The 27886-nt window shown below is 51.8% G+C and overlaps 10 protein-coding genes across 10 annotated transcripts; 6 read left to right on the top strand and 4 right to left on the bottom strand.

The window, feature by feature from the left end:
* Positions 1 to 188: 188 nt before the first annotated feature.
* Positions 189 to 1435, bottom strand: COCSADRAFT_158788 (uncharacterized protein; the record flags this gene model as incomplete). Its single annotated transcript, XM_007699934.1, has 3 exons — positions 189 to 567; positions 674 to 998; positions 1207 to 1435. 3 exons carry the CDS (start codon positions 1433 to 1435, stop codon positions 189 to 191), a joined length of 933 nt encoding a protein of 310 aa, XP_007698124.1.
* A 1087-nt stretch (positions 1436 to 2522) lies between these two features.
* On the top strand, positions 2523 to 4788 carry COCSADRAFT_138635 (uncharacterized protein; the record flags this gene model as incomplete). Its single annotated transcript, XM_007699933.1, has 3 exons — positions 2523 to 2713; positions 2861 to 3403; positions 3476 to 4788. The coding sequence occupies exons 2-3, from the start codon at positions 2950 to 2952 to the stop codon at positions 4786 to 4788; spliced, it is 1767 nt and encodes a 588-aa protein (XP_007698123.1). The 5' UTR covers positions 2523 to 2713; positions 2861 to 2949.
* A 3312-nt stretch (positions 4789 to 8100) lies between these two features.
* On the top strand, positions 8101 to 9560 carry COCSADRAFT_85211 (uncharacterized protein; the record flags this gene model as incomplete). Its single annotated transcript, XM_007699932.1, has 3 exons — positions 8101 to 8537; positions 8598 to 9193; positions 9247 to 9560. The coding sequence occupies 3 exons, from the start codon at positions 8101 to 8103 to the stop codon at positions 9558 to 9560; spliced, it is 1347 nt and encodes a 448-aa protein (XP_007698122.1).
* A 1427-nt stretch (positions 9561 to 10987) lies between these two features.
* COCSADRAFT_138629 (uncharacterized protein) lies at positions 10988 to 14110 on the bottom strand. Its single transcript, XM_007699931.1, has 7 exons — positions 13841 to 14110; positions 13764 to 13784; positions 13574 to 13705; positions 12884 to 13521; positions 12266 to 12834; positions 12042 to 12218; positions 10988 to 11992 (listed from the first exon to the last, which is right to left on the bottom strand). Exons 1-7 carry the CDS (start codon positions 13915 to 13917, stop codon positions 11378 to 11380), a joined length of 2229 nt encoding a protein of 742 aa, XP_007698121.1. The 5' UTR covers positions 13918 to 14110; the 3' UTR covers positions 10988 to 11377.
* A 119-nt stretch (positions 14111 to 14229) lies between these two features.
* COCSADRAFT_113433 (uncharacterized protein) lies at positions 14230 to 14776 on the top strand. The gene is made up of 3 exons (XM_007699930.1): positions 14230 to 14247; positions 14304 to 14384; positions 14441 to 14776. The coding sequence occupies exons 1-3, from the start codon at positions 14245 to 14247 to the stop codon at positions 14528 to 14530; spliced, it is 174 nt and encodes a 57-aa protein (XP_007698120.1). The 5' UTR covers positions 14230 to 14244; the 3' UTR covers positions 14531 to 14776.
* A 628-nt stretch (positions 14777 to 15404) lies between these two features.
* On the bottom strand, positions 15405 to 17573 carry COCSADRAFT_138626 (uncharacterized protein). The gene is made up of 3 exons (XM_007699929.1): positions 16801 to 17573; positions 16664 to 16749; positions 15405 to 16612 (listed from the first exon to the last, which is right to left on the bottom strand). Exons 1-3 carry the CDS (start codon positions 17106 to 17108, stop codon positions 15903 to 15905), a joined length of 1104 nt encoding a protein of 367 aa, XP_007698119.1. The 5' UTR covers positions 17109 to 17573; the 3' UTR covers positions 15405 to 15902.
* A 978-nt stretch (positions 17574 to 18551) lies between these two features.
* COCSADRAFT_35199 (uncharacterized protein) lies at positions 18552 to 19975 on the bottom strand. The gene is made up of 2 exons (XM_007699415.1): positions 19485 to 19975; positions 18552 to 19294 (listed from the first exon to the last, which is right to left on the bottom strand). The coding sequence occupies exons 1-2, from the start codon at positions 19895 to 19897 to the stop codon at positions 18748 to 18750; spliced, it is 960 nt and encodes a 319-aa protein (XP_007697605.1). The 5' UTR covers positions 19898 to 19975; the 3' UTR covers positions 18552 to 18747.
* Positions 19976 to 22870: 2895 nt separating this feature from the next.
* COCSADRAFT_354033 (uncharacterized protein) lies at positions 22871 to 23551 on the top strand (the record flags this gene model as incomplete). The annotated part of the gene is made up of 1 exon (XM_007699928.1): positions 22871 to 23551. One exon carries the CDS (start codon positions 22871 to 22873, stop codon positions 23324 to 23326), a length of 456 nt encoding a protein of 151 aa, XP_007698118.1. The 3' UTR covers positions 23327 to 23551.
* COCSADRAFT_301307 (uncharacterized protein) lies at positions 23552 to 25229 on the top strand. Its single transcript, XM_007699927.1, has 2 exons — positions 23552 to 24346; positions 24404 to 25229. The coding sequence occupies exons 1-2, from the start codon at positions 23756 to 23758 to the stop codon at positions 25193 to 25195; spliced, it is 1383 nt and encodes a 460-aa protein (XP_007698117.1). The 5' UTR covers positions 23552 to 23755; the 3' UTR covers positions 25196 to 25229.
* A 1036-nt stretch (positions 25230 to 26265) lies between these two features.
* Positions 26266 to 27309, top strand: COCSADRAFT_85344 (uncharacterized protein; the record flags this gene model as incomplete). Its single annotated transcript, XM_007699926.1, has 3 exons — positions 26266 to 26677; positions 26758 to 27094; positions 27180 to 27309. The coding sequence occupies 3 exons, from the start codon at positions 26266 to 26268 to the stop codon at positions 27307 to 27309; spliced, it is 879 nt and encodes a 292-aa protein (XP_007698116.1).
* Between the last annotated feature and the right edge of the window lie 577 nt (positions 27310 to 27886).

Raw genomic sequence — 27886 nt, 5'->3', positions numbered from 1 at the left:
GAGTCAGTTCTGGTATCGGGGAAGCACTGTAGGAGAACAAAATTTCCTTGTCTACACTAAAAGCTAGCTATTGAGATGTAGCTATAGCATCGAATGGGAATTTCGTAAGGCTTATGCACATGCCTTTGCTTCATTGTTCTGTTTTGGTGTACAAATCTTGACTCAGCTTGAAGTGACACGGATTTGGTCTATTGCAATAACTTCATCATCCACTCGTACGCGGCCCATTGCACGGCATTGACAATGAATGCGCGTACACTGCATATGCCCAAGCCACGGACGAAGACACCTGCGCCCTCTGTCCGGTATGCTTGCCTGGCAATTTCGATTGAGCTCATTCGCTTCTTCTGTGTTTCCGGTTGCAGGAGACCACTTCGCTCTCTGTCTGTTGCTGGTGCATGTAGTACTTGAGTCTGTACTCTTGTCTTGATCATATCCAAGGGAAATATGGACGTCCAGCTAACAACACCGGCCAACCCACCACACATGAGCACCTTCATAGCCGTTTCCTGATCCGAATCATCCGGCGAACTCCAGGCCTGTTTGGACATTTCATACGACCAAAAGCTAAGATTTGGTCAGTCACCCCATGCCCATTACACTTTTCTTTCCTCCCACGTTTCCAAAAGAAACACGTGTTCATGCTGCAAAAAGAAAAAAATGAAGAACTCACTAAAGCCCATACCCTACCGCATCCCTTACACTCGTGATTGCACCCCCATAATACAACCCCCGTACCCCCTCCGCCCTCCACACATCCCGCGCCACACTCCATGACGTCGTAGTCTGGCTCGTAGAAACCTGTGCTCTGCACTTGATTAGCTCTGTGGGTGCGCTGACTACGAAAGATGCGAGGCCGCCTGTTACGCCTGCGAGAAAGACTTTGGAGAGGCTGGAGGGCGAGGTCGGGGTGTCGTTCAGGAGGGACAGGGTACGGTTGTAGGTTACGAATAAGAGGCCATTGAGGGCGCCGTAGGTGAGGATTGGTGCTGTGGCGCCTATACTGGAGTGTTTCTGCTTGTTAGTCGAGTCTCTCTCTCTTTTATTTTTAATTTTTTTGTGGTTCAAGCAAAGAAGGAACTAATGGTCTTAAAGAAAATAGGTTGGAGGCTTTCTCTCTCTCTCTCTCTTTTTTTTGTTCCAGCAACAAGGAATTCGTGACATGGGAGAACAATGGTGGAGCAGTGTTGAGGTTGTTAGTCTCACCTCTAACTAGTGTTCCGGCATTTTCGAATTGCGCTTTGAAACCTTGCAAGGTTTGGAGTTGTGGTTGTACCGCTGCTGCTGCTGTTATTGTCGTCGTCGGTGTAGCTTCTACTACATGTGGTGCTGGTGTGGTTCCTGCCTGCAGACGCGTCTTTATGAGGTCCAGTGGGTTGCCGATGATGATGCCTGCTGCGCCGGAAATGTAGCCGGCCCAGAAGTCTGCGGACATGATTCTTCCTATTTTTGTTTCCTATTGGTGTGTGGGAGGGAGGGGGAGGCGAAAAATATGTAGGAACGGTCAGGGCAGGTCTAGTACTAAAGGGGGGTAATGCAGGGTCTTTGGAGGGTTGGAGGTGTGGGGTGGGGAGGGGCAGGGATTTCGAGGATCTAGGACAGCCGAGGCTCAGATGGATGTGAGATGGGAATACGATGGTGGGTTTTTAGAAATGGAGAATGCATGATTAGTGTGTGGGTCCTGAATTTGCAGTATTGACTATCAAAGCGAGTCTGTGACTATGCTATTGCCAAGGTTAAGATGAGTGATGGTGTGCAAAGTTTTGGTGCGATATTGTCTATCTGAACATAAAATCGTATCGCTTCGCATGTGCATGTATTTGTGAGAATATGAGGAATTGTTTGGGTCATATTCATTTATTTTGCCTGCTGTGGACATCCTTTATCACAAGATGGTTCATGAGATTGTTAAGATTACGTCAGATATTACTTCCGCTTATTGTTTGAGTTTGCGATGCATTTGCACAAGTTATAACACAAGTCATGAAACTTACCTCTCGATGTACTAAGAACTCTTGCTTGAAATTGCCCGGAAGAAAACTATTTTTCGTGCCCATAAAACTGGTACCAAGACGGCCCTATCACGTTGATGCGCACCCTGGCAACCCAGCCTTGTCTGTGAGGTTTGATGCGTCTTTTGTTTCTTGTATAGTGGTTGGGATTGAACTTCCAGTCGGTCACTGTTGATTTAGTTGTCGGTGCTACAACAGCGCCAGCACATGATTACTGGTTAATTTCGGCTGCTCTTTCTAGAAAGGCCAGATGATGATGGGCACGTTAGACCGCTCTCGGGTTTTCCGAACCTACGTAGCTCATAGAGGCATCCCTATGTTTCAGATAATTGCAGTGAATGGCCTAGGTATGGTAACAAACAAAGGTGAGTGAAGCGCCAAAGACGTTCCGATCTCCAGCATGCATGATGTGTGTCATTCTCGGTGGCGTTGGCATATCGACCCAAGCGAATAGACTAGAGCCGGCTAGAGCTCGGGCCATGAGGCTGAGACACCCCCGATGACCTTCACCCCGCCGCCACCCAAACACCAGGCATTTATCTTCACGCTCCTGCAGCTCTCTTATTCTTACTGACACACTTATCTTCCCAGGATTGCCCTTACAGCTACTGTTTGAGCTTGGCAATACCTCTTTCTCTATACGTCGCCACCGTTGATCATGAGCGCGCGATTAGGACCCTTGTTTCGAGACCAATTATACAGTATGTCTGGCCATCTGCTGCGCCTTGTGATCCAGCCTCTACGCGCTGAGTGTGCCTAGTGTAGCAAGGCTGTATCGTTGAAACGCTGCTCTCAGGATGCCGAGCTTACCGCCTGAGATTTCTTGTATTCATCTGACACTCGTCCAGATTCCGCCACACATTAGCATTCACCACTCACCTACGACGAACACCCTGAACTACGATTATTTAATTATCCTGCGAGGAAACTACACTCAATGCCTTCACAATATCTTGATGCCGGTTGGGACTTCAGCCCTGTTATCGATCTCATTGAATCTGCTTCCGAAGATATCTGCTCCCCAGCGCTTCGGCCTACAACGCAGAAGAACTTTACACCAGCCTGCGAAGATGGCGGGGTACGCTTGGGCAGCTTCTCCAAGCTCTTTGAGAGCCTAGGCTTCTCAGACAGTTTGGTAGCACCACTTCCACCCCTCGACCCTGACTCTGAGCTTAGCAACTCAGATGACGCTTTGTTACCGTCTCCAACTTTGAAGCCGGCTCAGGCGCCCGTCGGGTGTGTTGAAAATTCAACTGTTGAGCCAATAAGCAGCCCGGGCTTGACGAAGACGCAGCGCAAGAAGGCTCGCAGACGTGTTGAGAAGGAGTTGTTGGAAGAGCAAACCCGCCAGCGGATCATGCAAGAAACCCTCGATCAACTTGCTGAAGAACGTGAGCAGAGGGAGCATCAAAAACAACGAGGCTCCATTGGCAAGCAATCAGACAAGCTTACCAATAACTCAGTGGAGGATACCGATGTTGCTGAAAAGCCGCAAAAGCCCTCCCGAACGAGTTCACGATCCAATGTTGGTGCGAAAATCCGACCTACGCTTTCTGTACAGGCGTCCGCACCAAAATCCACAGGTGCTCACGACATTCAGCCGAAGCAACCGAAGACACCCAAGTCTCGCCCCAGTATATCTAAGCAATTATACGCAGTACAGCCAATGACACCTCAGCCATTACAAAAAGCACCGGTCATTACTCCCTGTAAAACGCCAGTACCTAATCTAGCTGTACACGAAACGTCGAGCACTCCAGTGCTAGACCAACACCTTGATCCCCCACCACAGCGGCCGTCTCTTGTGGCTACTCCAGTACGCCATGGACTTGTCCCGCGAACTGTTCGGCCAGTTACTCTACCAAGGGCTGCTTCACAACCGGCTGTTGTAGCCCAGGCTCCAACGACACCGACTCCACGGGCCGGCTCATTCAGCGGACGTCGACCACCTCTTGTGATTCGATCGAAAACGGATCGCCATCTTCATCTGTTCAACAAGCTGATGGAGAAGTTTCCGGAAGATCAGAAGTGGCTGGTGGCGCCGATGCAGCTTCTGAACGAGCGGCAAAGCGAGCACGGTTTGCATGTATTCGTCGACGCCTCGAACATTATGATTGGACTCAAGGATATGCTGCGCTCGCATGGGTTTCACCATAACGCGTATGACATATCATTTGATAGCCTTGCGCTGCTGATGGAGCGGCGCCGACCTGTAGCCAAGCGATTTTTCGCTGGCTCACACCGCGAAGCCAACCCACTTCCTCACATTGAGAAGCTGGTGGAGACTTCGAAGGCGGTTGGGTACGACAGCGTGATGCAAGAGCAAGTGCTGATTGTACGGGAAGACTCTGAGAAGAAGAAATTCTTCAACGACGTCAAGAAGATGGGGTGGCACAAGGCCACGCAGATGCGGTCTGGCAGCGGCAGCGACTCTGAAACGAGCGCCCCGGCTCCCAAGACACCTGCGGCCCCGAAATGGGTTGAGCAGGGAGTGGACGAGATTCTTCACCTGAAGATGTGCCAGAGCATTATTGATTCCGAATGGCCGAGCACAATGGTGCTAGCGACGGGGGACGGGGCAGTTGCAGAGATGTCGGACGGGTTCCTAGCTCACGTGGAGCGAGCGTTGAAGCGGGGGTGGAGAGTGGAGTTGATCAGCTGGGGGCAGCAGATCAACAGTGGTTATAGGAAACGCCAGTTCCGAGCCAAGTGGGGGGAGCAGTTTACGATCATTGAGCTGGATGAGTTTTTGGAGGATTTGATTGATACGCGGTAGGGGATAGATGATGTGTTGTAGTGCATGATGTCTTGAGCCTTGTGGTGTTTGACATTGTTTGGCACGATTTGTTTGACATGTTTTGTCTGTTTGAATAAGACGCTAGTTTTGTTTCTGAATGTCTAGGACAGTTGTTGCAAGACAGGTGTTCATTTGTGATGGCCTAAACATCTTATGCATGGTAAAGAAGTCATGAAAGAAATGAGAAATGTTCATGCCACGACATTGCCAAGGCGAGCTCGTGTCGCTATTGCCATCGTGAGCGGTACTCTAGTAGTAGTAGAGTTGCAGTAGTCAATCCCGGCAAGGCCCGCACTTGTTGTCGCGTGGGTTCCTGATCATCGTCACATCACTGCCCCCCCCCTTTTTTACAACCACACGCACCTACCTACCTACCTACCGACACTATGTAACTAGTCTCCACGGAACCTCTCTCATGTCCCTAAGTAGGTATGTATGCATATACCATACTCACATTCCCCCCCCCACAAACCCTGTAGTCCGACCGAAAGCAAGAACAATTTAAACAAGTCACCCCATCACAACGCCGATCATCATCACCAAATCCATCAAATCTCGGCCCCCATTCATTCATTCATTCATTCATTCATTCATACTTACATGCATGATACTCCACTCAAGCCCGAGTGTTGCAAATAATAATCATGTAAGCTCGGGTACGAGGCGAGCGCTCGCCTCGCGCTCGCCTCACGCTCCCTCTACTTCTACCAGGGAAACGAGAGATACGCATAGTACGAAAAGGCAGCAGCGGAAAAGCAGGGGGAGAATGGATTAACCCGACTCCCGCGCTCGCAGGAAGTTTGCACATAGATCGCATGGTGGCTCGTGCGCGCGAATTCGTGCGGGACGATGGGGGCCAAGACGGACGAGGAAGGGGGAGGGATTGGCAGTGCGAACGTGTGATTTGTGACTGGGAAGGTTAGTAGCGAGAAGCAGGGTAAGGGTAAGTAGTCGATGCGATAGGCAGAGTGAGTCTAGAACGGGTATCGTATTTGGTATGGTGTGCATACGGAATACGAGTACGGGCAAGGATTTGGGAGCGGTGGGGGCTTTTTTTTAACTGCGATGGCCGACCTATTAGGCTTCTTTTTTTTGCGGTGCCTGGATTGTGGTGGGTTCGGCCATCCACTCTCGTTCCTGGCGGTTGTGAAACACTAGGTGAAAATGCTGTGGACGGGGGGCTGGGGGGGGATGAGGGAGGCGGATTTTCGGATGCGTGACAGTTCAACGGTGGAACGGTTGAGCGGTGGGGGGAGAGTTAGGGATGGAAGTGGATGCGTTTGCACGTTTATTTTGTTGACCGGGGAGGGCATGGAAGGGGGGATGGGGAAGATGGGTAAAAGTAAGGTTTGTGCTTTTGACAGCGGATGGTGGTGCTGTTGGCAAAAAGGTTGTCTCGAGTCAATGGGTGGTCATGCGCACGAATCATATGGCATTTCTTGTTTTCTCAATGCGGGTAGATGGGTGTTAGAGGGAAAACAGCATCACTCGAGTGGGAATAGGAGGTTGGAGGAGGAAATTGCGATGGTCGCTGAGATTCGGCATCGAGAACAATCTTTTTCTTCTTTTATTTGTGAGGCATTTTCTTTGGGCGGCTGGCGGCTAGCGACGAACGCGATATGGGGTCCTGTTTGTTTTGTTTTGTCTGCATTTGGTTTTTTCCCTTTTGCTTGGTCCCGTGTGTAGTGGGCTTGCAAAGGGCGCTAAGCTGTATGTGAGGCTAACTATGGTGAGTCGGAGGGTCGTGCAAAGGACTAACCGTGGTCCGATAGTCCGCTTTCCCACGGGCGAAAAGGGTATCGATGGATGCAGGGATCAAAAGTAGGGCGGAAGGCAATGGAGCAAGAAGAAAAAAAGAGATTACGCCCTGCATTGCACCAAGGCGCAGTGCATCAAGAAAGAGGGGGAGACAGATAGACGAGACGACGGTATTGTGCTCTAGGCGAAGGTCGCTGGTCGGAGGCCGAGCGATGCGCGGGTGCGGATCTTACGATGTGCCGAGGCGCTTATTCAGACGACGAGGCGGACAACACAGTCAGCGGACGCCTTTTGGTGCGCGAGCCGGTGGATAGCAGGCGTGATTGGTAACCAGGGTCTACATGAGAATGCGACCTTTTGCGAGCGAGGGGGGGGGGGTGCATGGAGAGTCAGCGGTTTCAGGCGTGGTATTATCGCGGCCCAAGAGGGCGTGTCGGACAAAGAGGCTGCTGTGGAGAGCGAAGGAGAATATGCTTTGTGTTTATCGTCGAGGCTGGGATACTCCTGGCGGCAGACGAAACATGACGCCGCCAAGTCACAGCGACAAGGTGAGGCTCGCCCGTACAGCTGTGGGCTAAGTAGTATGTTAATATGATATGTCGGTCATGGTCATGGCTGATGGAGCCTCCGCTGCCATGCCATGCTGCCATCATCGGCGGCGGTGTGTTGATGTCATGGCGAGCTAAAGTAGCGTCCAGCGCATTACCGCATCATCCTGGCGCCAGCCAACGGACGATTTTTTTTTCTCGTTGCAGCGACGGGTCCGGTACAGTTCCATGGCCGGCCAAGCCAGCGTCAGGATGGCTATGGACGATGCTGATGCTGCTGCAAGAGCATCGCTTGCTTCAGGCGCGCCATGCAGTGCAGTGCAGTGCAGCTGTGGTGTAAGTACGCCTCGCATTCGTAATTACTCTGCCCCGGGGGTCCAGAGGGCTGTGCGTGCTGCCATGTGTACCATAGAATACTGATACCATGTCTCGTCTACGCACCCGCGGTGGGCCATCCGGCAGCACGCATCACGCAGGCGTAATGGGCATCGAACGCAACAGCGTGAATCTTGGTAACAATAGGAAGAGGCGGCAGGGCGCCAGGGCTGGAAACGAGATTGGGTGCACCCTCGTCCTAGCCCGCTCCGTCGTAGCCGCTCAAGTCGCGGACCTAATTTGACCCCCCCGGCGCAGTGCACGCCTCAGCCATCCGGAGTTTCCCCTACCAGGTGCCTGCCTAACTTGCCTCTCTTAATCCTCTAGCCCGCCCTCTTCCGCCCTGTCCTTGTCTACAAGCTTGCTCCAAACATCCTCTGTTCAAGCTCGTCGTCCCCTTGCACAAAAAGAAAATCCCCCCAAGAGGCTCGACGACGACGCTCGCCCCAGCCCAACGCCCCCTTCCTCTTCCTCTCTCCCTCCTTCTTCTCCGCCGCCGCCGCCCCCAGCTGCCTTTGGTCGCGTGTTCCCATCGCCGTTGTTCCATCACTATACAAACCCCATTGCGCCACAGCCCGTTCCCCCAGGCGACCGAGCCCGTGTATTCACCATGACCAACAAGAGCTACCTTGCATTTCTTGACAACACCACGGCTTCAGACATGCTCTCGCGCACTACCGTCCCGGGCCTCGCTGCCTTGCCTAGTCTTATCCCACACCGCGTCCGTAGGAAATGGAGAGCCACAAAGTCCCGTATACGCAGTCGCCAGTCGCCAACCTCGTCCATCGCCTCGCTCGAGACGTCCTTCTCCCCTTCGGATACCCTACGTTCGCTGCGCACCCACTCGTGGTCCATATACGACGCTCAGTATCTGTTCCTCGCCATTGTCGCCATCTTCTCCCTCTCCGTCAGCGAGGCTCCAGGGCCCTTTGCCAAGACGTTTGTTGCGACGCTGCTCATGACGGGCTTGTGTCTTCCCATTACTCGCCAATTCCTGCTCCCATTGCTTCCTACTCTTACCTGGCTATTCCTCTTCTCGAGCTGCAAGTACGTATTGCTGTCCACTACAACCCTTTTGTGACCCTGCGTGCTGACTGTCATCTGTAGATACATTTCTGAAGACTACCGACCTGCCATTTGGGTCCGCGTCCTCCCCGCTCTCGAGAACATTCTCTACGGTTCAAACCTGAGCAACATCCTCTCTGCCCACAAGCACACCGTCCTCGATATCCTTGCCTGGCTGCCTTACGGTGTCGTCCATTACGTATCGCCCGTCATTGTTAGCGCATGCATGTTCATCTGGGGTCCCCCAGGAACCCTTCCCATTTGGGCTCGTGCTTTTGGATACATGAACATCACAGCCGTCCTCATCCAGATTGTTTTCCCATGCTCCCCGCCATGGTACGAAAACACCTACGGATTGGCTCCTGCCAACTACAGCATTCACGGCGACGCTGCAGGACTCAAGGCTATTGACAAGCTTACTGGCATCGACATCTACACCTCCGCCTTCCTTGGCTCCCCCATGGTCTTTGGCGCTTTCCCCTCCCTGCACTCTGGATGGGCTACTTTGGAGACTTTATTCATGGGACACGTCTTCCCCAGGCTGTTCCCAGTCTATGTCTTCTACACCATGTGGCTGTGGTGGTCGACCATGTACTTTTCCCACCACTACGCCGTTGACCTGGTTGCCGGCAGTCTCCGTAAGTTTTCAATTCTTCGTTTTAATCTCGGTCCTTGCTAACGATATCTCCAGTCGCCGGTGTCTGCTACTTCTTCGGCCGCGCCAACTTCCTACCCCGCCCTCAGGCCGACAAGGAGTTCCGCTGGGACTACGACTTTGTCGAGATTGGCGACCCAATGGACCGTGCTGGCTACAGCATGCTCGACATCTACGAGGAGTTCCCACCCAACTCTGATTCGGACGATTGGGCTACCGGTTCCTCGTCATCCTACTCCACTGGCGGTCGCAGCCCAATTGGTGCTCGTTCGCCTACTGATGACAACCAGAGTCTCTGGGACGGAGACACTGTCGGATCCGATACTGAGCACACTCTCCGCAAAGACTAGAGCCACGCGTCTACACCTTCCGCCTCATAACCTTACACCCATCTCTAAACTCGCACATCACCTAATAATCTCCCCAGGTGACGGCCTTTATGACCTATGCATTGGACCGGAGTTTTTTGTTTTGTTTGCGCAGCATTTCAGCGTTCCATGGATAAACATGGGCATTTACGGCATAGAAACACGGGCGTCCTCTACAGTGTAGAACGACGACTTGCATCCCTATTCAGAACCACTCGTCATTTTTTCGCAGTGGATTTCTTCTAGCGCCAGAGAGCGTGGTTTTATTGTACCCCCACCTTTTTTTTCTTTTGATACCCAAGTCAATCGCTTCCTATTGGCAGCTTTTTCTGTACAAGAAAAGTTCCATTTTTATACACGTTCGCTTCAGCGCTCAGCCGCTTACCCTTTGGTATGCATGGCATATCTGTCCATGGGCAGGTCTTTCTTCTTCTCTTTCTGACGATGATGTTGGGATAAGGGTCCAAGGGGGGAAACGGCTGGGATGCATTGGTTGAATCAACTCATGGATTCCGACACGTACCGGAACAAGCACAGGGCCCTGGTGGATGAATTTAACACGGGCCTTGTTTCTTCCTTTCTACTTCCACCCCTTCTTTTTTTTTACCCGTCTGCAATTGCACAGATGGGGTTCATACCATCACACACACCCTAACGTAATGCTTAATGGAAATCAATCATGGTTGAATGAAATCAAACAATCACAAACATGACACCAACAATTTGGTACCAAAATCTCTCTCCTGTGTTGTCTGCCCACCAATGCTTAGATGTGAAACGGATCGGCATAACCTTGAGCTGTTCGCGGACAAGTGCTTAGCTTACCTTATCTATCCTTGGCCTGGACCTCTCAACATGCTTGGTACTTACATACTATGTACATGCGTCCAACATGGCTTACTCAGGTGAGGTGGGGTGGCTGATTAATTGCATCTACTAACTAACTAGTTAGCAGTAGTATAACCTAAAGAAGAATAACAACAACAACTAAGATATGACGAGATGAAGATGATGTGCTGTCTAGTAAGTACTATCCGCATCTTTCCACCTCCCTCAAGCTTTGATCTTATGATTCGTCTAGCAGCTTGCATAGACGAGAGAGAACCTGGAGGCAATTGCGCTTCCGTGACCGCAGCACGCAACGATGGAACTGTCGTATCAACTTGTCGTAAGCCCCATTTTGAAGAGATGATGCTCTGATCTATCTCTCGTCCCCATTGCGCTTTTGGCAAAAGTTTGTATCCATCTCTCTTCTATGGTAGTAGCTCGAAGTAGAAGCTTGGATTCGGACTTGGGATCAGCTCAAATGAGCGTCTATAGCACTACACTACCTTGGTCCACTTTTAAAGATAATGGGAGTCTTGTTGCTCGGTTGAAAGGGCTAATTTCTAATGATAAATAATCTGATTGACCTTTCTTACATGAGAGAGTCAAGACTCTCTCTCCCTCTCTCTCTATAAGCTCGTTAAGACTCATAAGACAGAAAGCACTACATTCGCCAAGAAAATCTCCACACGGAACCCATCGGAAGACTTATGTATAATCGCGTGCTTTACTAGTGCAATGGCTGATGATAGCAAGCTCTGTTATGAAATGGTCACACGACTACTTTTACCTGTTATCTCAAGTACGTTGTATCATTCCCCACCTACTGCATGCATGCATATACTTTGTCATACACAGATAAGAACCATGTTCGCTAGCCGCCCATGGATCCTCACTCACTTTCCAAGAGGCACTCTTTTTTTATCCCCCGCCCCCGCTAACCCAAGTACACGTACAACCCACATCAACCCAGTCTAGAACAAGTCGAGAAGATCCTGGTTACTCTTCTTGCCCTGTTCACCACCTGCTATTTGCTGATTTGGCGGCGGCGGCTGATTCGTCTCCATGCTCATGCTTGCAAATCCGTTCATAATGTCGTTGTTGCTCATTTGGCCCGCAGGAGCAGCAGGTGCACCTCCACCTCCATCACCGAATAATCCTAGCAGATCATCCATGTTTGATTGTGCTGGGGGCGCATTCGCCACGGGTGACGATACGCGTTGGGGCGTACCGGCAAGGCCTTCCAATCCAGATGCCCCATGTGTAGGCTGCTTTTGCAATGAAGCAGGTGCAGAACCATCGAAATCAATGTCCAGGAGATTCTCCATGTTAGTGGGCGCTTGTCCGCTGACTGCGGCGGCAGCTGCAGCTGCGGCAATGGGATTCTCTCGTGCTTCTTCTTGTTGCTCCTCGATCGCTGCTCGTTGCATCGCCTCCGCGCCGAACCTGCCTTGTCCAAGGAAGGCCTCTGGTGGCTTGTGGTAAACTGATGCCAAAGTCGACAGTTCTGTAAGCAGGTTCTCCAGCAGTTGAGGAGGCAGTGACCGTATTGTCGATGTAATCGGAGGCTTGTCTGAGAGGACGATGTCCTGATTAAGTCAGTAGCTGTCCAAACCCCACATTTCAAAGACAACATACCTTTGTTATCTGTGGGTCGCTGGAAAGCAGTCGCCAGTAGACGTAAGCTCTGTCCCGGATATCTGGGTTGTCGTTGTCTGCTGTAGCGGCTTGTAGGACCTTTGTGACTAAGCCCTGTGCTTGATCTGGCTTCTTCAGGAACAGCTTGACGACAGCTGTGAGAATCTGAAGTTGTGTCTGGACTCTGTTAGCTTCGCCCGCGTAGAAACATCACCAGAACATACCTGAGTGAACTCTTCAGCAAATGTGTCGACGAAATTTGATAGAATCTCGCCAGCGTTGTTGATCTTCTCTGCATACTCTCCAACAATCCAGATGAGGGAAGCCCGTGCATTCGGCTCATCCAGCTCGTCTATGCACTGGCAGAGTGTCGGTATTATACCCTCATATCCTGGGTACTTTCGGAAAATGTCTTTGATGACAACAATCGCCTCCTGGACAACGTAGTTGACCTTGGTGTTGATAAGGTCAAGCAGTGTATTGACGCACTTCTCGCTCGCGCTTTCGATCTTGATGGCAACTTGTCCAATGGCCTTGACGGCTCGTCGTACAAAGTCCATGTCCACCTCCATAGCGTACTCCTTCAACTCGGCTAGTAGTTGATCGACATTCTTGTCGTTTGATATCCGCACCATGATTTCAAGTTTTTCCATCTTCAAGTATGGCGGGTCGTTGTATTTGCAGAAGAAAACACGCATTTCCTTGCTGAGAATGTCGGGCTGCTTCTGAAGGAGGAGGTCAATGTTCCGTAGTGCAACGTATTGTACTTCTGGGGCAGATGAGACGAGTGTAACTACAGTATATCAGCAGCGGTCACGTGTATTTCCAGTATCAACACGCACCTAGCGGTGGCGCCATCTTCTTCTGATACGACTTCATCATCTCAGGCGAGATATGCTTCATGTGCAAGAAGACGACCTTGACGGCTGCCAGCACCACACTGGGGTTGACATGCTGGAACTGCGGGACAACTCTTTCGCAAATATGCTCCGCCTCTTTGACATCTGCTGCCTTGTAGTCTGCGAGAGTAGTGAGCAAAGTCACACGACCCCACTCTGTGCACTCGTTCAAGGCCAGAAGCATCTTCTTGAGTTGTGACGAGGTGATGACGAGAGCCTTGGTTTCCGGAGCAGTCTCCTGAATCTCCACCAAGGCTGTGACCGAGTTTGCGACGACCATGGGGTTTGGGTCTCCAACTAGTTCCTGGAGCTGCTCGAGGAAGCCATTCTCAATGCACATGGCGGGAGCAAGATCGAACAGCTTAGCTACACACAGCGCTGCGGTCTTTCGTACATATGGCGATTCGTCTCTCAATGTTTTCCGCAAGGGCTCTTCCATGTAGTCTGTCATCTTATCAACGCGAATACATCCCATTGTCCGTATCGCCAACGCTCGTATGAGGGGGTTCGGGTCTTCCGAGTCTTGAACAAAGGTATTCACGGCGAGAATGCAGAGGTCAGGGTGTGATTTGGCATAGTTCCTGAGGTATGTGATCAGTATCCTGGTAGTATCTCAGCGCCAGATGCACGCACATGAGGTATAGATATACCAGCTTCTTCTGGTCCAAGTCGGCGGTTGCGATATTCTTCAGTACATCAGGAAACAGCGCAGATACATCTTTGCCGAGGGTCATTGACATGATGGTCTTTTGAATGGCCTCTTTTCTGCGAAAGTCTTAGTGCTTTGCTAGCTTTTATATCTATCGTAGTACCAGGCGCTCACCGTTCGTAGGCATATTGGGAACTAGAGGCAATCGTCAGTTGTGAACAGCTGTACTTGTGCCTGGGGTAAAAGCGTACACCAGACCTGCCCGCAACTCGAATGTCTCTCCCTTGCGCGGCGGCGCAAATGCGCCCCTTATCCTGTTGACAGCCATGTTTGTTGTAGAAACGCAGCAGCCGATTGCTCAGCCTATAAACCAGACCCCTCCGATTGCGGCTCGTTCAGAGGTGAATGTTTGTAGACGATCGATTCGAGGCGGGTGTCGCAATTCAGATTCCCTGGTCGTTCTGGACACGGCAGTCGGGAAATTGTCGTCTTTGAAAGTCGAGTGGCGTCGCAGGGGAGTGAATTGCTAAAGGGACAATGTTGGTGGAGCTTCGCGACTGCCACCTTGATGATAAGGCCCGTGCGTTGGGATGGCATCTAGCCCGACGCTTCGACGCTTTCGCCGCTATCACTCCGCTATCACGGGAGGATCATCATGGTGAGTGGACAAGGGGGATAGTTACTCTAGGTCATGGTTCTGATGCAGAGTGACAGCCTTCTAATCTGCCAAATCTACGTCGACTCTTTGTCGACGCGCGTAGCGAAGCCGAAGAGAGCGCGTACTCCAGAAAGGCTGTATGTTCTTGCTTTGGCACACGATAGGCCAACTGTTGAGCTGATTGATACGACAGTTCTACAACCTCGCCATTTTCATTTCTTCCGTTGCTGTGTTTAGTCTGATGGCTCAGCGCATGGCTTCTGCAAAGGCGATTGCTTCGTAAAATGCGTTGTACGAATGGCTGTTCACCAAGTTGCACAAGATTGTATTGCCATGGAGTGATGTTGGTCGGTCCTTTTGAGCACAATAAGAACTTGAATTAATCCATCCCCCAAACTCAAAGTCCATAACATATACGCATGAGCTGGCGTGGTTCATTCCATTTCTCAATACACAGAGTGTGTATACTAGAACACACATGAGCATCAATGTGTCATGTTTGTCCAATAGTCAAAGAGCAAAAACCAGCAGTTTGTAAAAAATGTGTTTAGTAAGTGCCCTATTAGAACACCCGCAAAACCCTACCAAAACGAAAGAAAAAAAAAGAACGCCTCGCTCGCATCGCAGAATTTCAATGCTTCATTGCTACAAATTATGAGGGCATGATGAAATCATCAAGTATGTAGGCAAACCCTATCCACCCCCTCGACTACGTCGTGCATCCCCCCAAACTCAGCGCCTAACTACACCCAACCCAGTTTCACCCCGAGACACCCTGCCACCCACTCCCTCTCCCTCCCTTTCTCATCATCTCAACCCTCAACCCAGAAATAACGCAATTGAGGCGCTGTACCGGAACCCTCTCAGCCCGAACGATGCTATTGCCTCCCCGGGTAAAGTGGGAGTTTTGCGACACACGCTGCAACACCTTCGTGCCTGATCGCCACCCAGGTTGCGTCCGTTGGTGCGACGCATACAACGTTTCGCTCAGTTTTTAAATTGTCGCCAAAAAAAATTTATGCGCCGAGAGAACCCTAAGTGACAAGCCCCCCCTTCCCCCTAACAATAGTAAGTAAGGGCTTTGTTGTGTGTCAATTCTGTCAGAAAGGAGTTCTGACAGAATTGACGTAACTGTAAAGTTGTCACGTAAAGGTGGAAGTGCGAGGGAAAAGGAAGGTAAAAAAAGGTGATAATTCTACATTTCATCAATTGCATAGGGCCGGGGGATATTGGGGGGATAAAAGAAGCTACGTAGGGCGCAAAGGAACAAGATAAAAAAAAGAATAAAACAAAGAAAAGATTTCTCTCGCCCGCTCGCGCAACCTTTAGAACCAGTCCAATGAAGCGCTTTTGCTTCAATCTCCGTAGAGTATTGACATCCCTCTCTTTCCTCTCCTTTGGCCCCCTTTGCTCTTTACCCCCATCGTCCCATATGTGTATGTGTATTGTTTCTGTGTGATTGTTTATAACTTAACCAATGGATAAAAAATTTGGTTCCCGTTGTGTGTTTTCAAGAATAGAAAGCCATCCATTATAGCGGCGTATAACCGCCCTTAAACTCCAAACCTCACTGTGTTGTTGCCAACCCCCCTAATCATGCGTTACTTCTACACTCTTGTCAACCCTGTTCGGCGTGTAGGTGTGAATGGAGCCGTTTATGCGATGTAGTGGCGGCGGGAGAAGCGTCCACGACCGCGGCCACGACGTCCACCGAAGCCACCTTGACCACCCTGGCCTCCCTGTCCTCCTTGACCCTGACCGCCCTGACCTCCTTGACCCTGGCCGCCGTTCTGACCGTTGTTCTGGCCATTGTTCTGTCCGTTGTTCTGACCATTGTTCTGACCGTTGTTCTGACCATTGTTCTGACCATTGTTCTGGCCGCCGTTGTTGTTGTTGCCGCCGCCGTTGCCACCAACGGTGAACCTTACACAGTCATCCTGGGGACCACGCTGAGCAACAGGCATGATAACAGGTGCATGGTTGCTGGACGAGGTAAGAGTGCAGGCGCGGTAGACGCCATCAGGAAGACCATCAGCAAGGTCGGCAGTAAGTTGACCCTGGCCGTTGGCAGCGGTGTTGACACCCTTGAAGAAAGCAAACGTCTGTGGGTTAGGTGGCTCCTCGCCGTTGATGTTGCCATTCAGGTCCTGGACAGTGATGTGCGTGTGGCCAACAATATTTCCGCCCTGGAGAGTCTGGGGGGCAGCGTAGTAGGTGTTGTCGGGATTCGTAAACGAGCCAGCCACCAGGTTGTTGGTCTTGACGGCGAATGTGATTGCCTGGTTGGCTTGAATAGTGTCGCCATTCTTGGGGTTGACAAAGACAGTTGAGACCATGTTATTGACAGAAGGGATATCTCCGTAGACTGTGTAATGGTCAGAAAATGATGCAGACATGAGGAACAGAGTACACTAACCAATGCCGTTACAAGAACCCTCACGGACCTGAAGACCGTTGGTCTTAGTCTTGCCTTGACAGAAGTTGATGAAGTTGGCATTATCGCTGGTGATGTTAGTACTATAGTCACAGAGAATCGTGGATGTGAAAACTTACGTGTTAGAAGGAGCCTGTCCCTCCTCCGCTTGACCTCCAAGTCCATCAGATTGACTGGCATCCTGAACATTGTCCTGGTTGAGGCAGAGGTTGTTGTTGCCGCCATTGTTGTTGTTGCCACCGTTGTTGTTCTGACCGTTGTTCTGACCATTGTTCTGTCCGTTGTTTTGCCCGTTGTTCTGGCCGTTGTTTTGCCCGTTGTTCTGGCCGCCGTTGTTGCCTTGTCCACCATTGTTGCCCTGTCCACCAAACTGGGCATTGGCGACACCTGCCGCGAGGATAAGGGGGATGAGAGTCGAAAACCGCATGTTGAAGTCTTGAAGTGAGATCTGGAGCGAGAAAAAAGGTATAAGGAGTGGAGATCCGGCTGGCGGTGGATTATAATAGAGAGAAGAGAAGAAGAGACAGATACGTTCAACGTAATCTGGTAGAAAATAATTAAGAGGAAGAGAAAGGAATGTAACCCTCAACTGCAGAACCGGATTGTGAGAAAACAAGCGACTGATGATGGCGAGAAGTCAAATACTTGTCGAGGAAAAGGTCCCTTAAGTCCTTGGCGATGTCCAAAGGCCAAGGACAGCAAAAACAACCTGGCAAGGCGGCTCCTCGTTCCTTGGGCATGAAACCCGCGATGAAGGCAGACATGTCTCACACCCACATACTCCGGCAAACATGGGCTCACGCACGGGGCGCTATTGACTGAGGCTGTTGTGGCAGCCACGCCGATACAGGAATGCGCCAGGCATTGAGGAGGAGACGCGAGAAACGGATGGTGTAAGAGGTTGCCCATGTAAAGCACAGAGTGCCGCGAAGGTCGTTCGCACTAGTCCTATCGGGTTACGGTCTTACCTAATCGGGCTTGACGCTGCATGGCGCCAGGCACTTTTGCCGATCCTCCTCGTTTTCGAGCATATTGTAGTATACCCCATATAATGCTTTACCTGCGTATTCAACGGTAACCGAGTGCGCCGCAGGAGTGTATAGTAGATCCCTATAGCTTTCACCAGCATCGTAACTAGCCTTGCGGAAATTAGTTGTAGCCCCTCCGCCACGAATATGTGACCCATGCCTCCTCCTCGAGCCTCACTACCAGACTGTGATGTGTAATTCGTGCATTATTGACAATGCTAGTTGACATTGTCGTCATCTGTCAACAACGGTCGCCACAGGTGACAGGCGGAAGGCCCCAAGGCCGAAAACAGGCACTCCACAGCGTTCAAGTGTGGTCTGAGTCGCACTTTGTACACATGCACACACCAGCACTCGACAATGGCGGTGATGAAGAGCCCGTGTGCAATATCTCAGCCCTGTTATCAACAGGTATTATCCAAGGCGCTAACCATCCTGCTCTTGCATCGCCCACCCACAGCTTACAGGCTCCGCAGTGGATGCAACCCTCGCCGCACCCGTATCAGCGTAATTCTTGTTTCTTGGAATCCTCCATGCTGGTGTATATACGCAGCCTTGGTTTTATTTTTCTGAGGCTGGACCCAAGGCTTTTCCAAGCGAACAGTTACCCGTTGCTTCCGCATTGGCAAAACGTGCCCTCCCCGGAAACAAAAAGCTGACACACGTTGCGTTGAACCCGCGCTATGCGTTTGGTATGTACCTTGGGGAAGATTACGGAATCAACGCCAATTACCCCATGCGGATCGGCTTCAATGGGTCCCTCGGCGGGCCTGAGGCAAGGTGGGTTTTCAGGCACGATAGATCTACATCTGTAACTGACTTGCACAAAAACAACTCAAGTTGGACTACTCTGAAGCAGGCTGGTGACGTTGGCCGGGGGAAAAAGGTGGAGGGCTGGTGCAGTCCCTTGCTTAATAATTTCAACTGCGCTTGTCGGCTTAGACTCTAGCCACGCGTTATTCTTCGGGACTGCGAATATCCATGCCTTAGAATTATCGGATGCTCTACCATGATCTAGAAGACGCTACCTTTGCGATTTCAGACAACCACTTGCCCCTTCATAACCTGAACCGCGCCACCTTCGAGACGGACCTCCGAAATAGACCCGTTTTCATTCACGTCGACATCGATGAGAATTTCGCTACGCCTTCCCATCTCCACGCCTTGCACAATCTCGTACTGGAATGTCTTGTTGGCTCCACCTTCTGTCAGTGAGATATAGGCTGCCAGATCACTGGCAGCACTTCCAGTGGCTGGATCTTCCAACGGACCCTCGATCATCCGCGTCCTCAGTCTCGTCACTCCTTGGTCCTTGTTTGCCACTCGAACAAAGAAATACATTCCAACAAAGGTTTTGTCCCAACCTTCATCCAGGCCGTTAATTGCAAGGGATTGACCAGCCAATGACACCATGGCCAAGGCCTCGACGCTCTCCAGCTCGACCAGAACAAACGTCATGCCTTTGACAATGGAGACTATAGGAAAGTCAATCTTTACTTTGATCTTGTCCTGGCTATGAGCCCCTGCCAACTGAGGCTGTACTTTGAAGAGCATTTCGTTGGTATATCTCTTTTCATGAATGTGTCTGTACTGGTCAGCATGCATGGAGCGCACTCGAGTTTGCATTTGTCAACTAAAAAGACAGACAGAACACAACATTGAACGAAGACTTAAGACAGCACCGCCACTACTCGAATCGAATCGAATAAACCGAAATGCCAGATTTGCGAACACATAACCGACAATAAACGTAGATAGGGGAATCAACAACGTACACATCGTGAGGTATCGAAGCCTTGGCCGTCTTCTTGGCCACGTCGTATTGTAGCCGTACAGGTCCAGCTTTCAAGTTGAAGGCTGCCTCGATGACGCCATGATCAAGGCCTTGAGCCTGAGCAGTTCGTCCTAGGACATAACACGCCGTACCTACTGTGGGGTGCCCTGCGAACGGTAGCTCCCGCGATGTCATGAAGATGTCCACGGTCCATGCTAGATTGGCTTCCCCCTCCGCATTCTCATGCAGGAAGGTTGTCTCGGAAAGGTTAAATTCTCGTGCAATGGTCTGCTTCTGTTTCTGAGTTAGTGTGCGGCCGCTAGGTATGCGCACAATGGCTAGTGGGTTGCCTTGGTATGGCTCGGAGGTGAAGACGTCTACGGTGACGAAGTCGAGCTCAGCGCTTGTTGCCATTGTGCAAGGAGGTGGCAAGGTAGGCACGGTGTGGCAGATATGATGGAAGCAATCGATGTGTTCTGGAAAATATTTGTGATATTCACCTGCCTTGGTTGGGGTGACTCATTAGGAATACACGTAGGGCGCGCTGCCGACTCCTGCTGACCCTTCCCCACCCCCTTCTTCCCGCTAGTCGCCCACAGAATGCAGTCGAACACTCTGCACCTTGTGTGGTTAGGGTTTTCATTGCATCTCCGGCACTTTACATTTGCTACCACTGGTTGTCGTCATGTCGTATAGCTGGTATCGATAACGACCCAGTGATAATGACTGGTCCGATCAGTAATCGGAGGAGATTGGGTCCTAGAAGGCACGAGGAATAGCTAACAGGCACAGGTTCCATTCATAGGATTTGAGATGATTGCCCATCTGGACCTGCGCCCAAACCGATCGGATTCTTTGCTTTTTCCCTACGTTGCGAGGGTCCGCTCAGCTACACTTGACCTACTGCGTGTGCACTAAGATGCGCTAGAAGCTATTAGCTGATCTTGACGTGCAGCGTACCTGATATCGGGAGGTTGGCCGACGCACAAGATTGCCTGTTTTGGTAGCACGACTTGGGGGTCTAGGCCACGTTCTTAGCTACCTACACACATACTTTGGACGCACGGGAAGTTGGAGGTGTTGGAGACAATACCAGACTGGCCTCCCCCTGAAGTTCGGTACTACACATGACTATTGTGATGTGTGACGACAAGAGAGCGATTAAGTTCTTGGTACCTTTTTTCATGTCGGACGAAACTCCGCCAATACATGATAGAGCACAGTGCCCCGCGGAGCCCCCGTCAGATTGCGGAGAAGAGAGGTAGCCAAGGGAGAGTAGTGATTATCTTCTAGCAATATCCAAGGCAAAGGGAGAGTAGTGACTATAGAAAGCCCCATAGCAATGGTAACATGGTGTTTACTTGAAGGGGACCCAGTAATTAGTGCTTTGGTGTGACGCGCAACAAGTTGAGACTTTACGAAGCCGAGAGCGATGTTTGTCGCGTAGCGATGAGGCGACGAGTCTCACGCACGGGCCAGCTCCGTGTGGTTGGCAATGAACAAATGTTGAGTGCACGACGTATACTCGTTGGGGTGTTGCAGCAGCAGTTGTGTTGATATCAAGGGAGAGGGGGGTCGATAGAAGCTCTGGCGAATCAGACCCACGGACGTTTGGCGGGGAGATGGTGGGAAAGCCGGGAAAGCGCGGAATGCTGGGCACCCCCCGCCAGATTGATCGCCACGGAGATTATTGCAACGGCCCAATATGGATTCGAATATGCATGTTTGGCTTGATGCGTCTGCGTCGGTGTACGCCGGCTTGTGCTGTTCACCAAGGCCGATGTCCGTAACATGAAACTGTCATCTATGGCTTACTACCTTGAGTGCAAATGAGATCTGCACCAGGAGTATGATTCGTCCAGACTACGATGGGCATGCTTCAATACGGAGTATCCCACTCGCCAAGGGATGACAGGTTCTGGACGGATTAGGTGAGGCGGTCCTGGCTGAGGCAAGAATGGGGCTAGGTTTGGGCTCCACCGGAAGCTCAAATGGGGATGCACTGCGAATATTAAGACTGTGAGGACTATATTTTGCATTGTGTTGCGCTCTGAACGGCCGAAACACATCGGCAATGCGCTTGTTTGCAGCATGAGAAGCATGATTGGTGCCCAAGGATGTGCTTGCCAAAGCCTATCGGACTCGGTCCGACGGGGCAGCTAGCAACGTCGAACCGTATCGTATTAGTATGTAGCGTGGATGCACGAAGAAATTGCATACAAGAGACGGGATGGTGAGATGCGTGTATGCCCATCGTGGACACGACTGCATCTTTGGAGTGCTTTTTTGTCAGAGAAGCCGCGTGTGGTGGATACTGGGAAAAGAAAGGCAGAGAGGACTTGCAAGGGCTGGCGTGGGATTGCAGACAGGGGGGGGGTTTGGTGACAAGGGTGCAAGGGTGCAAGAGTGGGTGCAGTTCCACGGCTGCAAGGTACACAGTTACATAAGGAGATAGTCGTAGACGGACTGAGGGATGAAGGGGCGTTGTATACTATTAGAGCAGAGTAATAGGTGAAAGTCGTTTTGGGATGTGGTGCATGTCGAAGCAACTATTGGCGGGGCTAGGATGCGAGGGTTGCGTTGCGTGCGTAAGTAGATATGTAAGGACGAGGGTCCAGGACCAGTGACAGACGGGCTAGACCCGGCGACCCAGTGCAAGGAAGTAAGTAGTGCAGTGCAGCGTTGACAAGTGGCTGGGGATAGTGGTGTTGCAGTCACGACTGTTCAAGGGATCATCAGGAGCAGCCCAGTGCAAGAGCAGCAGTGTTTGCAGCAGCCGGTATAGGCACAGGCACAGGTGCATGCTAGCGGTTTGGAAGCAGGCACAAGCAATGCAATTTTGTGATTGGGCCGGCGTGGAAAATGGCGGGCGTTGAGTGGTGCATGGCGGAGCATTGGAGGGGAGGGTGCATGAGGAGGTGCATGTGTAGTCTGCAAGGTGCGGCATTGACACGGTCGCCGTTCAGCGTGGAGTTTGCAGCGAAGTGGGACCGATGGAAGCAACGAGGGACAGGCAAAACAGTAGCTTGAGTTTGCCCTCGACTCGACTCGCACGCCTTTGGGCTCTCGTCGCCCTGACTCGGCCAGGGAGGCTCGATACAGCCGGAACGATGGAGCCTGCAACCCGCCATCCGCCCGCTCTCATTCATCAGTCAATCAATCAGTCAGCCAGTCGTCAGCCAGACTACTTGTATGATGATGCCGTGGCTCCTGCGCAGCGCCGACTGCCGAGATTGAGAGAGAGTGAGAGAGAGGGAGAGGCATGGATGACGTCGCAAGGGTCTGCCGTGGCTAAGGGAGGCTGAAAGGGCTGGAGGCTGAGGGCTGCGGGCTGCTGGCTGCTGGCTGCTGGCTGAGCGAGAGGGCTGCACCGTCGTCTGGATCACGATGACGGTGCGGCGAGCGTGTTTCCCAAAGCGTAGTCTGCTGCACCGGGGCAGCGTCGGCGTGGAGCCGGGCAACCTGGGAGCGATGCAGCACCCTAGGCCCAGCTCGTCATGGTTCTCGGGGAAGCTGGAAGCCCCTGTCACTGACGCCACTCATGCAAGTGCGACTCTGCCCATCACGGGCCCCCCGCGCAGGGATGAGGCGCGCAGCTGCGACCGTCGACTAGAGCAAACGCAAAAACCCTTTCTGTATACCTATCCGCGCTCTGCCCGTGCCTGCCCTAAGCCTCCCCTTCGGCCACTACATACTCCAAGCTCCTCCCTCTTCTCTCCTCCACCACAACCACCTCCATCCGCGACCGACAACGGCTGCGTTTGCCCTTCCTTTGTTGACCTCGCGCCCACCAAGTGCCCGGTAACACGACTAGACGCCGACCCATCCCCACCCACCACTTGACTACTCACCACCACCACCATCAACCACAACAACAACAATAATAACAACAACACTAACAACACGACCACAACCACAAAACCTCTACCACCGCACCTTACTTGCTTGCTCTGCTTGCTTTTCTCCCCGTCTGCCTCGGACCTGGTTCCAGTTCCTTCCTTTTATCGGGCTCCGCTCCCGGTCATCGCTTCCTTTCCCTCCCACCACACGGCGGCCCCCTCCCACCCCCCACCAAAACCCCACGTCCACTCAGCTACCTCTTGCTCTTCACCACCATCACCACCACCACCACCACCACCAACCTGCCACTGCCACTCCCGCGGCCTCGACTGCGCTGCCACACGCACTCTAGTGCTGCGGCGTCGCTAATCTGCCAAAAACAAAAGGCGCCCTCGGTTTCCGCTCGCATTGACACACTACAAAGGCTTCACCATGTCACCCAGTCATTCACGCAACGCCTCGGACGAGTCCAATCATTCCTCCATGGCCTATGTTCTCGAGCACGTTTTGCAATATCCCGGCAGCTATGATATTCCCCTCAAGACCATGTACGAGCTGAATCGCGTGGACCGAGCTCACCCGCTCCCCAAGAACCCATCCAGGTCTGGCAGCACATCCCCCGTCAATGCCCAATTCGCCTGGAACAGCGCTGAAGCTGCGACCATGAGCTTCACCTCATCCCTTATGAACCAGCTCAAGGCCCTGCCCACACGAACCAGCGCCCTGCCCCCCGCCTTCATCGTCAACTTTGTCACCCGCACATTCATGCCCGACCCCTCGGAAGTCGACTGGAGCCAGGCCTTGACCGCCCTCGATTACCTCAAAGACCTCGAGACCCGCCGCCGTCGCGAAATGGCAACTACTTTTGAAGCTCTCGACGTCCACAGGGACACGTGGGAAGCCGACATGGCCCGTGTTGCGGAGACGGCTCCAGGCATTGCTCTGTGGATCAACAACCTCGAGGGCAAGAACCAGAAAGCCGAGTCATACTACGCCCAAATCTGGCTCGGTCTTCGTCGATGGGTAAGCATTCTCCCTAGCTCTCTTGGCATTGCTTCATGTACTAACGTCAATTCGCAGATTATGATCAACCATCTTTCAGACGATGAGTTCAGCAAGCTCAATTGCATCAGCTACCTCAACACTCTGTTTCCTCCTGTACACAGCCAGATGAAACTGCCTTCCCAGTATCTGGACCACGAGGCTCTCAGGGAAGAGCGCCAAGTCTTCTTTGACATGATCAGCCAAGTACAGAGAAGAGGCCCGGATGTGCTGCTTCCATTGATCAACCGGGACAAGCGCCCCGAGGACGCTACTGGCTGGCCCTCTGTCCAGCGCATCGTCGACAAGTACCTCCGTGTAGCCCAAAACATGATCCAGGACTGCATATCAACACACGGCCCAGAGTCGTTTGACAGATACATGAATGGTCCTGGAAAAGAGAAGAAGCACGACTCCGGCGTGAGCTTTGGCTCTGAGCGCAGGCCGAGCGTAGGCTCGAGCGTGTACGAAAAGCCTGCGGCTGAGCCTGTTCCCAACTATGCAACCTCGATCAAAGGCCCCAGCAAGTTGGAGAGAATCACCCGCGAGTTCAAGCGCATGCGCGTCAAGCCTCGCCCTGAAGTCGAAGAGATTACCCGCATCAAGGAACGAGGTGCTGCCGATTACGTACCTCAAACTGGCGAGAATGCCGGTAAGAAATCACTCAAGAAGGCACGGTCGCTGGCAAGCCTCAGATTCGGCAACGGCAGCTCCGCCTCACTTTCGAGCCGAAAGGGCAGTGATGCTATGCCCTTTGACGCAGAAGAGATGAAGAAGCACCGCTTGATGTACGAAGCCTCAGTTAGCAAGAAGACCAATGGCCAAAACTAGGCGGTCCATGGACCGCCCACGACTCCATTACGAATTCACGACAAGATCGTCCGGTCACAGACCAAGGTCACATGTCAGGGTTCCAAGAATGCTCCGGTTCTACCTTTTCCGGACCGAAGCCTGTACGCTGTCCATCAGGTGCAAGGAGGAACCCAGTCCCCATGGAACAGCATACTGGATGTGTACCGTTTCTTTTATTGATTACATATTGTTTAGTCACTTTTCTTCTACTTGTTTTTTTTTCTTTCTCTTTCACGAGGCATGGGGGAAAATATGCCGAGGTCCTGGCTGCGGCCACGACGGCCTTGCCTCTGGGTTTAGCGGGCGTTATCATGAGAAGCATCAACCTTTGTGGGTCAAAATATTTTCTTTCTCCTTTCGTGTTAGTACGCTAGGGCTTATGTGGTCTATGACGGATAAAGCATGGTGTTCAGGAACAGGGTGCATGGTAATGGCGCTGTAGCATATATTTGTTTTGGGGGTGGCTATATTGCTTCTCGCGGGCTGTACAATACATTTACATCAACGCAGGCGTAAACCTGATTCAATGGCGGGCATATTTCAAAACATGGCAAGGGCGTAGTGTAACGCTGCTATCGAGTCGAGAGTGCTCGAGTAATGAAAAGATATCTACCAGAGTCAAAGAGGCCCACGCGCATACCGTTTTGTGTCTAGTCGTCATGGCGATCCTACGGGTGACTTCCTAATGCATGCAACCTTGCAGTTTTAAGCCGAGCGAGCATGGGTTGGCGTCGGAACTGCATGGCTCTTTGGACCACAAAGTTTGTTTTGCAGGATTCGCGTCAAAGCCGACTCAGGACCCTGGCAAATGGCGAGCTTGTTTTTTTTCTTTTTCGTCATGCAGTCAATAGAACGGATGGAGGCCGTATGCATGTGCTGCTCCAGACAAGCAAGTAACCCTCCGCCGACCCGCTACGCCTTGCCATTTGCAGGCGCCCTCTCCAAGGCCCAGGCCGTTGCAGCAACAGGTGCTACAGACTGACTGTTTGTCTACCGCCCTTCTCCACACGCGTTTGACGACCCTTACGCGAGGCGCAGCAACACCTGATATGACCGTTGACGACCCGAGTGATACCCCGGCTCCCTTCTCGTACGATGCCGGTGATGCTGGGAGTCGATCGCGCCTAGCTGTCCCGTCCAGACAAGTGGCATACGCATCACAACCATCCGCCCCTGCTAGACGTGCCTTTTTCGATCCCTGGAACAGTTCCAGCACTGGTCATCAACGTGCCGAAAATTGGCTGTCTGGCTCGACATTATGGCGCACGTCGCGTAACCTCAAGCTGGGGGAGCAATTCAAGGGTGGTCGGCACGGCGGCAAGAGGATCGCAGACACAGTCGGCGCAGGCAGCGACGACTCCGCCAACGTCGGTCTCCACGGTCTCAGGACCGGTGGACAAAAGAGTCTTGCCGAAGTCTGGGCCGCAGGTAAGTCGTGCACACAGCCGTCCAAAAACAAGGGTAAAATATACACCTTGACTTGTTACCGATATACTATGTACCTAAGTCTAATATGCACCCAGAGTCAGAGCCAGAGCCAGAGCCAAAAACAGAGTCAGAGTTTGAACCAGAGACATACTCTGAGAGCAACATTTGTGAAGATAGTTCGGTACCTCCGGAGAAACAGTTGTTCGCGGGCCTCTGCTTCTATCTCAATGGCTCGACTGCTCCCCTTGTCTCAGATCATAAGTTGAAGCAAATACTCGCCACACACGGCGCCACACACTCCACCACCTTGGGCCGACGGATAGTCACACATGTGATTCTCGGCACAATAAACGCAAGAGGAGGAGCGGGCGGTGGTCTTGCTGCAACAAAGCTTCAAAAAGAGATTGTCAAGACTGGCGGCAAGACCGTCAAGTTCATCAATGCCGACTGGTAGGATATGTAGCCTCTCCATGCAGCCACGGCCTGATTGTGTTGCTCGCCACATGCTGTGATATTTCGTGCTGATAATATACAGGGTACTCGACAGCATCAAAGCCAATCGACGTCTACCCGAATCACGGTATTCACCACTAAAGTTTGCGCCAAAGTCCCAAAGCACCATCTTTAGCACGATGCGTGCCAGGACCCCTCCAAAGTCAAAATAATGAATCTCATGACAAGCCAGGGCCGCGCAATGAGATTCTGCCATCTTTTAAATACCGCATTTTCACAAAATCCGATCACATGTCACGTGATGGCCATGTGTTTCAGGGTCCCCCCATCTAAACACACACACAAAACTCTATCGCCCATAACGTCAAGGATCAGTCATCCGGCCAGATCAGTCATCCGGCCACCCCACCAAACCTGACCCGACGCGACACACGATAAATCCACAACAACAAGGTAAGATTAGATAGAATATCAAAATATAGTTAGCTATCAAGTTCTACATGAAGTCCGAGTGTGTCCTTGAATATGGCACTTTGTACACGTCGGCGGCGCGCGCTGACGTCGCTGACTGCCCTCACCCTGCTCAACCTCTGCGACTACCCTTTCTACCTCTATAGTAAGCTGCTGAGCCTGCTGCACCTGAAGTACTCCACCAGAAGCGATATATTGACGCTGCCGATCTTTCTTCTGTCGCCGGAGCTTACTGCCTTGACGTAGCTTCTTATTTTCTTTAGCAAGTATTGTCGCTGATTGCATTGCAATCTGACAGCCTTTAATAACTTGGCGAAG

Source organism: Bipolaris sorokiniana (genome assembly GCF_000338995.1).
Source record: "Bipolaris sorokiniana ND90Pr unplaced genomic scaffold COCSAscaffold_4, whole genome shotgun sequence".
NCBI lineage: Eukaryota > Fungi > Ascomycota > Dothideomycetes > Pleosporales > Pleosporaceae > Bipolaris > Bipolaris sorokiniana.
Note: the sequence above shows the minus strand (reverse complement) of the source record. Positions and strands in the feature narration are given on the sequence as shown.

Bases quoted from the DNA above. Each gene is read 5' to 3' on its own strand.
- COCSADRAFT_138629 (XM_007699931.1), bottom strand. From the start codon at position 13,917: ATGGCTGTCAACAGGATAAGGGGCGCATTTGCGCCGCCGCGCAAGGGA. The intron at 13,785-13,840 runs GTACGCTTTTAC...GATTGCCTCTAG, and splicing joins GAGTTGCGGGCAGGTCTGGT to TTCCCAATATGCCTACGAAC. The intron at 13,522-13,573 runs GTGCGTGCATCT...CACATACCTCAG, and splicing joins CTGGTATATCTATACCTCAT to GAACTATGCCAAATCACACC.
- COCSADRAFT_113433 (XM_007699930.1), top strand. The intron at 14,385-14,440 runs GTATGTTCTTGC...TTGATACGACAG, and splicing joins GCGCGTACTCCAGAAAGGCT to TTCTACAACCTCGCCATTTT.
- COCSADRAFT_138626 (XM_007699929.1), bottom strand. From the start codon at position 17,108: ATGCGGTTTTCGACTCTCATCCCCCTTATCCTCGCGGCAGGTGTCGCC. The intron at 16,750-16,800 runs GTAAGTTTTCAC...TAACATCACCAG, and splicing joins GGACAGGCTCCTTCTAACAC to CGATAATGCCAACTTCATCA. The intron at 16,613-16,663 runs GTTAGTGTACTC...ACCATTACACAG, and splicing joins GGGTTCTTGTAACGGCATTG to TCTACGGAGATATCCCTTCT.
- COCSADRAFT_35199 (XM_007699415.1), bottom strand. From the start codon at position 19,897: ATGGCAACAAGCGCTGAGCTCGACTTCGTCACCGTAGACGTCTTCACC. The intron at 19,295-19,484 runs GTACGTTGTTGA...TGACCAGTACAG, and splicing joins GCTTCGATACCTCACGATGT to ACACATTCATGAAAAGAGAT.
- COCSADRAFT_301307 (XM_007699927.1), top strand. From the start codon at position 23,756: ATGTCACCCAGTCATTCACGCAACGCCTCGGACGAGTCCAATCATTCC. The intron at 24,347-24,403 runs GTAAGCATTCTC...GTCAATTCGCAG, and splicing joins GGCTCGGTCTTCGTCGATGG to ATTATGATCAACCATCTTTC.